Source organism: Emydura macquarii, unplaced genomic scaffold (assembly GCF_026122565.2).
Source record: "Emydura macquarii macquarii isolate MOO-44397 ecotype Brisbane River unplaced genomic scaffold, CSIRO-AGI_Emac_v2 contig_383, whole genome shotgun sequence".
Taxonomy (NCBI): Eukaryota; Metazoa; Chordata; order Testudines; family Chelidae; genus Emydura; species Emydura macquarii.
Window position 1 is genome coordinate 5,320,853 of NW_027130520.1, and position 10,324 is coordinate 5,331,176.

The window sequence follows — 10,324 nt, forward strand, 5'->3', positions numbered from 1 at the left end:
AATACAAATCAACCGGGCTGCAGTTAATGACGTAAATCAATATATTTCTATTTATCAAAGGACTGAAAAAAAAAGAGTATGTGGTCCATCATTTGATCTACATTTAGAAGTACCTCCACTGTAATAAATGGAAATTTCTATCAAAGCTACCAGTTAATCCCAGGTGTGTATAACTGCATATACACTACAGATACCTACAAATCTGGATTCGCTCACCGAATATTGAAGATGCATTTGAGAACCTGACATAGGTTTAAATGTTGCTTTAAATGTTGTCTTGGAATTTTTATAGAATGATAGAAATATCATAGATAAAAATGTGCTACTTTAACTGAAAGTTACCTGCCTCAGACAACTGTAAGTAGAAATCCCCTTCGGAAACATGGTCAGCTAAACCTGATGCGTTAGGAAAATTGTATAGGTATGTAAAGAGAGCAGCGTTATACTACTGTATACATTATCTTGGACAGAAATACACAAGACAGGCATACAGAGTATCATTGCAAACATTAAGATACGTGCCACCTAAACAAAGAAAATGTAACAGCTTCAAGGATTGAACTGAGTGTATTAAGAATATAAAGTGAATTGTAGCACTAGGGAAAAGCTCTTGCAAACTGCTCCAAGCAGCTCTATATCCAGGGAACTTGGACAGTACAGAAGTCCCTGCTGCTGATGTAGGCAGCGACAGAGGCATAGGCTGGGAGATCTATTTTATGAAAGAGTAAAGGTTTCTCAAAGGAAAATGAAAAGTCACCTTAGGTAACGTGAAAAGAAATAGGGGAGGAGATGAGAAAAGAGAGCACTGCCCCTTTAAAACTCTGTTGCTATCCAAACACAAGTAAACAGTACAGCGAAATGGGAAGGGAGGCGGAGCTGAGGGAGGGCTCAGAACTTTACAACCCTCTCTGAACGTTCCATATTGGGCGGGGTCAGAATACTAAAGCCGTGAACGTTCGAATGTGTGCGGCTTGGGGAGGGACAGCGGGCGGGGACAGTGCTCCACGCCACTTACTGCTGAAATGTGATGGACCTGGGAGGGGGAGACTCAGACTTGTATCAAACTTCGCAAGAGTCGAAGGCAAGAGGCTCAAGGAGAAAGCGAGGGAGAGTGATTAGAAGAAAGGTCTATACACAATCACCCAAGCAAGCCACGACTTTACACACTTCCGCAGCAAGAGTCCCAAAGACAAGGAGAAAACCTTGAATAATTTCTAACCCTTCTCGTCTTCCTCCTCCTCCACAACATGCTGAAAACTACACGGACCCAGCTTTGCTGAATTCTTCTGGTGGAGTTTTCCGCCGGTTCGGTGTGGATCTAATGACACTGCAAAGATACTAGGATCGCTTCTTGAACTTTGTATTGAGAGGCCCTTTGGGAGAAGCTCATTGTGGTAGGTAAGTCACTCACAACCCTATTACTACCACGTAGCTGCTGTGAGAAAATATGCATAGTACCGTGCCCTGAGAAAGAGACATCAAGGATTGTGTATCTAGGTATAATATGCTATGGTTGGAAACGTGCTTCACAAAGATAATTGCACTACAATGTGGCTACAGTCACCGAGAATGTTCATATTGAAAGGTGCCCATGTTTATTGAGTATTCGGAAACTGATTATAAAAGTAAATCAGTAGTAGAGCGCGATTATACATTTCCTTAAACATGCTCAAGTTAAACACTGAAATATTTGTCAAACAGCTTTCTAACAGCTAAGCGGTTCCTGAGGAGAGGACACAATTTCGAAGTTTACTTTCAGTTTGAATTTCTGCAATCCCATGCAGTGCTGAGCAGATGTGTTTTCTGCACGGTGCTTACTGTATTAGCACATTAAATAATGTCTGAAGTATGCTTTTGTGTTTAGGAAAACAACGAGAGTCCTGTGGCACCTTAAAGACTAACACGTTTATTTGGGTATAAGCTTTCGTGGGCAGAAACCCATTTTGTCAAACTTTATGTTTAGGGTCTCCCTAAGAAGTTTTGGTTTCTCAAGAAATGCTGGACTGGGCCTTTGATATTAAATAAATCCTGAGCATCTAGGTCCATGCATTTATTGCTTGATTAAGGCAGTGTGGTATGATAACGCTCATAAATTCCAATGTATGTTAAACGAGTAGTTTTAAGTAGCAATAGCGATACATGTGTTTTGGCTTTCTCCACACGCTAAAAAAGCGTCTGTGTATGATAGCTAAACATCATCACAGCCTATCTGTTATCACTGAACAAAAGCAATATGTTGTTTCACTTTGTGGATCATCAAAGACAGATACTTTCCCTACTTAACAAATTGCCATCAATAACAGGAAAAAGAAAATCAGTGCTGCTGAGGAATAGGTCAAAAGCAAGCAAGCAGATAAACAGAGACTTATTATGCAGATACCAGCCTTAATTTAATTAAGTACTCTGAAGGGAAAGGGAAGTGCCAAGGTCTAAATAACATCCGTTTTTTCTCACCTTATTACAAGTAGACTTTGGGGGGGGGGGGGGGGGGAAGCACACACTACTACACTTTCTGGTCTTGTGTGTGCGTGTGTGTTGTTTGATTAAGTCAAGTACAAATAGCAACATATTCATTATGGCCCACTTCACCGTATACCAGTTTAACTTTTACAACATATTATATAGAAAATAAATTAATCTGATTAATACCTTATACAGAATTACATTATGGGTATGATTCTCCGTCATATTCATACATGCTCTGTATAAAATTGGATAAACACGTATAATAGACTACACTATTAAAATATGAAGGTAACACTTCCTAAAATACTACAGCTCTTTTTGGTAAGTTTTAATATCCGATCTTTTTGAAATTATAGGTTCAATGAACTGAAATTAACACGTGAACATGTCATATTGTCCAACACTGAAAAGATATCTTAATCTTCTTTACCTAAATGGACTTTCCTGTAATGTATTTGGATGTAAAGCAAGCAGGGGTGATGCTTGCAATAGTACGGCTACTAAGTCTTTTAAAAAAATCTTAGGTTTCTATATTTAAAAAATCGCCAGTGTCTTCCATATTCTGGGTTGAATGGTAAACAACAATAAACGCAAACAAAATAAATTCCTACGTGTCATGATTTAAATAAAATGAAAATGTGAATGTGTGATACTTGTATTAATACAAGATGCCTCAGACATTTTTCAAGCAGGCCAATTTGAAAGCTAAATTCTGTGTGACATTTATTAAGAAAGTGTGTTTTGGCAAAGAACTGAAAATACAACTTTCCACCTCAAAAAAAAAAAGAAAAGAAAGAAAATGTCGAGCCATTCAAATATATGTGTAGTGTATCTTGTTTCGTGTAAATTGGTTTTATTCGGGTACCAGTAATATTGATGTTTTGTGCTGTCAGAGGAAGCACATTACACTGAACTGATGTGTGGAGAATGTGCATTTAATCTCTGAGGGCTGAATATTTCAAATGTTTTTAAATTACATGTCACAATTTCCATCCCAGAAACCCAGGGGGCCGTTATACTCTAGGCCCTCTATCTATGGTTTTCAGTCAATCTAATACATATTTCTGGATTCCATTTCACTGATAAGGGAAAGCGAAGCCGTTTGTCTTGGCCTGAAAAAATCATTTGACTCTGATGGAAATGTAACCATAACAAGAAAGAAAACGAATCAACCAATAAAACTGAATTTCCCCAGCGCAGTCCTTTCTGGCTTAGCCCAGAATGCCAGCCCACTGCGGCTCTGGTGTGTGAAGTGAGAGCTTCATGATTAAAAATGGAAAGTGATTAGCGGTGGGAAAGTTGATTAGAAATGGAGTTTATAGTTTCGGTTGAATGGACTGAGCGAAACCCTCTGACTGTCACACACCTCTCATTAACTCCCTCCCTGCACTCCCAGATCGCATACCACAGCTCAGAAGCGGTTTGTTTCATTAATAAAACCCTATACGCAGGGCTGCCGCTGCCTTCCCGACTGGAGCCGAGAAACACAAGGTGCGGGCCCAGCAGCCACAGGCAGAACCCAGAGCACTGTCCGCGAATGCTCTCTCATGTATTCATGCTCTTAGGTAACTGATTAAAAATGAGGAAGAGCAAATACACACAGGAGCTGATGGCTGCTCCTAGTGTGAGATGCCAAGCAGGAAAACAGCAGTGGGGGCCTTCATCTGGAACCGCCAGCCACCCAGATCCTGTACCGTGTAACCCAGGATTTTCATTCAGAAATGCATTGCCAACGCTGCCTCGCCTCCTAATTCCTGAAGCAGCCCCGCGGGTGTGATACACGGACCTGTGTGCTTGTGAAAATCCCAGTAGGCAGGACACACCGCACTGTAGTGTCCAGATGCTGGGGGGGGGGGGGGAGGTGGTGTCACGTTTTCCCATTTTCAATTTAAAACGGGGGAATCTGTGACACAGCGAACAAATCATGGGTCAAAAGTCCATTGGGAAGACAGCTCAATATGTCTTCCTTAATAAGGAACAGAGAAATACAACAGAGACGCTCAGATACCGCAACAGGCCACAACTCGAAGCAGGAGGAATCAATGAGGTCCGAGGGAGCCGCAGTGCTGTGGGCGCCGATCCTTTTCTGACGGGAGTTATAGTATAATCCTAACGCAGACGACTCAGGGATCTGGGCCTCGTGGAGGTAACCTGGGGCAGAATAAACCGCGCTGTAAACCTTGTCCCGTCCTTCCCAGGCGCTTGGAGCATTATCCAGTCAGTGACTAGTAACGCCGGCTGTTTTGCACCGCAGGTTATCGTCTGTCTCTGGTGACAGCAACAGGAGTTAGAGAAATTAATATATTAGCGAGTTTGCAGCTCTCCTGTCTATTCCCGCGGGCGCCATTAAACCGGGGAGGTTTTCAAGAGCAGAAATCTAGTCCGGAACACCCCGGTCCAGGGGGGAGGGGGATTTATTTATTTGGAGGTCTAGAAAAGTGAATATGTCCGTAGGTCTGCAGAGGCCTCCGGGCCTGGCCACCTTTCCTCTCCGCAGATGGCGTTGTTCGCCCAAAGCCAGTCTGTGTGGCGTTGCTCCGACCATCTGGAAGGGATCTGAGCGTAAAGTGAGTTTATTTAGAACCTGCAGTGCTGGAAATGTGTTGCTTTTCTCTCCTTCAATTATCTTGATGAATGAGTTGTTGTTGAAGGAAGAAAAACAAGCATCCGAGTTAGAATAAACTAGGTTGCATTGTCACCTTTAGCCCCCAGCCCCGAACTTTGTCTTGGCTCCCATATTAAGAGAAAACTGTAAATTTGCGCACATTCTCCTTCACTCGATCTCCCAAGAAGGCCCCAGAGGTGAGGTGTCTGCCTCGGCGGCTGCTTCAAAGCCTCGGGGGGAATCAATAAGTCTGAAGAGGGGGTTTGAAGTGACTTTGGAGATAAGATCCATGTGAAGGTAGCACTGAATGCAGAATGAAAACGTTCTGCTGTTACAAAGAGCTCTTCTCACTTTCACGCAGCGTGCGGCTAAAACCACTTGTCTTCCTGGTGGGAGTTCAGTCTCTGGAGACATTTTTGGGCGGGTAGGATGGGGATTTGAATGATTAAAAGACAAACCAATACGACCTACAGCCCTTTAGGAATCGATACTCGCCTTGCATTCCTGATACACTTTCAACGATTAGTTCACTTTTTCGGCTGTTGTGAGTGAATTGAACCGGACGCTTTGTGTTTTAGTTTCTTCCCCAATCAGATAATTAATTGAACATTTCCTATTTTCTGGGATTTGTGCAAACACGTGTAGTAGTTGTCTTTGCACGGATGCACTAGAGCAAAAACAAAACAAAACAAACCCTGAGTCCGGAATACTTGTTTTCTGATTTTTTTCAATGAGGAACACGCTGCATTCAGTAAAACTTTTCTTTCCCCCTCCTTTTCTTATAGGATTTTCTGTCGTTGTTGGAAGTTCATAAAGTCCCGGAGAAAGGTGCAGGCTTCTGCTTACGTCCGTCGGGGAAGATGGGAAGCAAGGCTCTGCCAGCTCCGATCCCACTCCACCCTTCACTGCAGCTCACTAACTACTCCTTCCTCCAGGCTGTGAACACCTTCCCAGCAGCTGTGGACCACCTGCAAGGTCTCTATGGACTCAGCGCGGTGCAGACCATGCATATGAACCACTGGACATTGGGGTATCCCAATGTGCATGAAATCACCAGGTCTACCATCACGGAGATGGCTGCAGCTCAGGGCTTGATGGATGCCAGATTCTCCTTCCCAACGCTACCTTTCGCCACACACCTCTTTCACCCAAAGCAAGGGGCCATCGCCCATGTAATCCCAGCTTTACACAAAGACAGACCCAGGTTTGATTTTGCCAATCTGGCTGTGGCCGCCACGCAGGAGGACCCCCCAAAGATTGCAGATCTGGCCAAGCTGAGTCCAGGACTGGGAAATCCCATCTCAGGGATCAGCAAACTGTCTCCGGACAGAAAGCCCTCCAGGGGCAGGTTACCTTCCAAAACGAAAAAAGAGTTTATCTGCAAGTTCTGCGGCAGACACTTTACCAAATCCTACAATCTGCTCATCCACGAGAGAACCCACACAGACGAGCGGCCTTATACCTGTGACATCTGCCACAAGGCCTTCCGGAGACAGGATCACCTCCGAGACCACAGGTGAGGGAGGCAGCAACAGGCAAGCAGGCTTCTCCTAACTCCCCCAGTCAAAGGCAGCTGCTATTTTTTCTCTCTCTCTCTCTAGATGTCAGGGAGGGGATTATTCTCCTCGTTTTCACATCAGAAATACTTTAAAACTTTTCCTATTATTTACTACAAAGGCTCTGTGGGCTCAGCTAGGTTTATATCACTGCACAATAGAATCTCATCCCAGACTGGCAGTATGTGGACAATCTGCTGCCAAGCAGAGCTCAAGGCCCCTCCGATCCTGGACCGCTGTGGATTTAAGAAATATGCCCACTTCCCTTATACTTTTCACCTGAGGTTTACATTAGCGGTAAAGGTTTGGTGGATTCAGCGCTTCCCATGTAGAAGCATGTCTGCTTCTGCAGCAAGGAAGCGGTAGCAAACGAATTGACAAATTAATTTACAGCTGTTTCCCTAAAGGGGATTAGTAAATAGATATGTAATTTTTTGTGAATTGGACATGTGATTGCATTTGGAGGCCAGTCTATTAACTGAAACAAATATTCCACATCGCTGATAAGATTGTAATAGTCTGGTAGGAACAGTGTTTACAACCTGATTTTAAGAGTTGAATGTACATGTACAAGTCCAGTTCCCATTCCCCATTGTTCACACTAGTAATCCCAGGAAAAGGAGTAGAACTCGGACCAAAAATAAAATACAATAAAATACACTAACATGTATGCTCACACTGACGTTTATTGGAAAAATTCCCATTGGCTTCGAGGGGAGCAGGATCGGGACCAATTTGTGAAACAGATGATTTTTCTATCATGCAGTCTAATCTGTCACCAGAGAGGGCAATCAAGCGTTGATAAGAATTATTGTAAATGTTTTGAACTGATAAAGGAGGTTAATCATAAACAGAATTACAGAGCAATAAATAAACAAACAAACACATAAATAAATAAACAAAAACAAATAAAAATAATAAGAGCCAGGATTTCCCCCTTCTCCCTCAAAACCTTATTTATAAGATTCAAGAATTCGTAGAGGCTTTTTCTGGCTTTTGTGTTTGTCCACAGCCATTGATTCAAACCCTTGTATTGACTTTCAGATATATCCATTCCAAAGAAAAGCCTTTCAAATGTCAGGAATGCGGGAAAGGATTCTGCCAATCCAGAACTCTAGCAGTTCATAAAACTTTGCATATGCAGGTAAGTTTAGCTCCACATTTATTATTATTATACTATCCTTGCCGTTTAATTCTTATCATGTTTATTTTGTACAAACTGTTAAATAACGTGTGGGGTAGATACATTTCTGAATTCCTTTAAAAAAAAAAGCGTCTATTGAGGATTTAATTTGTATAAACTGCTTCTGAATGTGGGTACTTATAAACGGTCTTTGTTAAACCTTATTAAATACATTTCAATATTTTATGTTTGCAAAAAATAAAGGTAAGACAGTTTTGAAAGCTAATTGGCACCCTAAAATGATTTGCCTTGTTCCCCAATACATTGCATATGTCTGTAAATTTTAAGTGTCTGGAGTAAAGCTTAGCTTTACTCATAGAAATGGCCCGGTGCTTTGAAATGTAAAGATTGTACTGTACATTTTTTTCAGTAGATTCCAGGGCCATAAAATGGGATGAGCTGAGAACAGTAAAATATATCTTGACAGGCAGGATATTTCCATGCAGTTAAATGTATCATGATTTTGTATCTGTTGAGGATTAAGGGTCTAGATTTATTTGTGTAGATTCCCTATACTTCATGTTATGCAATGTAATAAAAAAAGTAATACATTAATAAATAAACTAGGTAGTTTGTAAAGGATTAATCCTTTGCTTGCTTCAAATTTGAACAGGAATCTCCACACAAATGCCCCACATGTGGAAGAACCTTTAATCAAAGAAGTAATCTGAAAACTCACCTTCTTACCCATACAGACATCAAGCCCTACAACTGTGAGCAGTGCGGCAAAGTGTTCAGGCGAAACTGTGATCTGCGGCGGCACAGTCTAACTCACACTCCCCGGCAGGACTTCTAGAGCAGCCAAGGACCTGCACCTGCCTCTGCAACTCCAAGTTGCTAATTTTGCTCAAGGACTTAATTGTAGAAAGCTACACACACACACTGGGGCCGATTCTGCATACCACACTCCAGCATAACTCCCTTAGTGGACGGCAGGATCAGGCCCCACTCCTATCCACACAAAGAGCATATGCTAGTCTCTTGTAGATATTTGCAGCTCATTTTAGAGCTCTGTACAGAATGTGGTTTGTTTGGGTTTTTTCGTATTGTCTTGTCGGATGCACATTGATAACAAATCTGGGAGTCAAAATATATTTTAAAAGTGTATATCCAAATAAATCTCCCCTCCCCCCCAAATATCTCCTGCTTTGTCGTATTACTTTCCTAAACATTTTGTTTTTCTGCTGTGTCAGCTGCAATAGTAACTTATATTGAATAAATTTCCCCATCTGGGCAATTGTATTGTCACAACGTTTTTGAAAAGTGTTCTTGTTTGGCTTTTATGACTGCTGCTTTTGTGTTATCTATTGTAAAATAAAATGAAAGTGCCCGTATTTACAACTCCATTGCTTAATACTAGCTTGAATATCTACATTAAGTATTAGCTTTTGTGATTTCTTTTATTGAATGAACGACTTTTTAAAAAAAATAGCTGCAAATAAACAGAGTCTGGGAAATAATGTATACCACAATCTTTAAACCAAAGTGGCTTATTAGTAACTTATTTGCAATCAGCCCATATATTGTAAAAGTCATCTCTTTCCTAAAGATTGCATTAGATAGTCTCCTGCTATTAGACTTTGAACATTGGCAATTCACTAGCGTAGACAGGGACTTTATACTGCAGAAGACGAGTCTTTTCTGATAGCTCTGAAAACAAACACTGGAGCATAAATACAATCCCATTGGATCACATCACCCATGGGAAGGATCATTGTAAGTCCCAATAGCGTTTAACCAACTTCATCAACATCCCTATCAGTCCTAACAATCTGCTGAATGGCAGCGTTATCAGGGCTCAGCCCTGCAAAGCAGGAGGAGTTGCAGGCGCTTGCAGGATTCCTCTCAATAAAAGCCGTCAAAATTGTAACTCGTACCTAGTTAAAAAAAGAGGGTGTTTAAAATGTCTCCAGAATCATTAACAGAGATAAACCTCAGAGAAGCCAAACTGCCAGCACTCTGCAAATGCCCTTGTAGGAGACTCCCCTGGATGCTTTATGCAGCTCCCCAAAGTTCGTCTTTAAACAGACTTTAAAGCTAGCGTGGGAGTTAAACGACCTCCCGCTCCAACCTCCCAGCGGCCTTGGGGAGGCTGCGTTGGGTCCGATCTCAAGACCTCTCCACGAGGGGAGGGAGGTGTCACTTCGGTTTCCGATCCCCCAGGCTAACGGCAGTGTCCTGCTGTGCGAACGGTGCGGGGGGCACCACTGACCCGCCCGGGGAGAGGTCACCTTCGTCCCAAAACCGGGCTCATTTTAATTCACGTGGCTGGTGGCTTCCGCACAGTTACGAAGTGGGGGAGGGGCGGGAATGACGCCGCACATGCCCCCCGTTGCTGTCCTCCCCACACCCCCTGCTGCTGCCCACCCACTGGCGGGTTCGTCCCCAGCCCCACTGCGGGGACCCCCCACACCTCATTGTATCACGCGCGCGGCCACTAGGGCGGCTTGTTCCGACCCCTTCTCCTAGGACCCGCGCTTAAACCCCACGCGCAGCCACCTCAGCGGGGAGCGC

The 10,324-nt window shown here is 42.9% G+C and overlaps 1 protein-coding gene across 3 annotated transcripts; it reads left to right on the forward strand.

Moving 5' to 3' along the window:
- The first annotated feature begins 859 nt into the window (after positions 1–859).
- OSR2 (odd-skipped related transciption factor 2) lies at positions 860–9,136 on the forward strand. 3 transcript variants are annotated; one of them, XM_067535901.1, is made up of 4 exons: positions 860–1,398; positions 5,857–6,587; positions 7,672–7,771; positions 8,424–9,136. In XM_067535901.1, the coding sequence occupies exons 2-4, from the start codon at positions 5,932–5,934 to the stop codon at positions 8,604–8,606; spliced, it is 939 nt and encodes a 312-aa protein (XP_067392002.1). In that variant the 5' UTR covers positions 860–1,398; positions 5,857–5,931; the 3' UTR covers positions 8,607–9,136. The 3 variants fall into 3 exon arrangements, with proteins under 3 accessions (XP_067392002.1, XP_067392015.1, XP_067392008.1); XM_067535914.1 differs by having other exon boundaries at positions 8,506–9,136; XM_067535907.1 differs by having other exon boundaries at positions 860–1,394.
- The last annotated feature ends 1,188 nt before the right edge of the window (positions 9,137–10,324 follow it).

What these genes read in the sequence shown, in the direction of transcription:
- OSR2 (XM_067535901.1), top strand. Translation starts at nt 5,932, where the DNA reads ATGGGAAGCAAGGCTCTGCCAGCTCCGATCCCACTCCACCCTTCACTG. An exon ending in GATCACCTCCGAGACCACAG is followed by an intron (nt 6,588 to 7,671) that starts GTGAGGGAGGCA and finishes ATTGACTTTCAG; the next exon opens with ATATATCCATTCCAAAGAAA. An exon ending in ATAAAACTTTGCATATGCAG is followed by an intron (nt 7,772 to 8,423) that starts GTAAGTTTAGCT and finishes AAATTTGAACAG; the next exon opens with GAATCTCCACACAAATGCCC.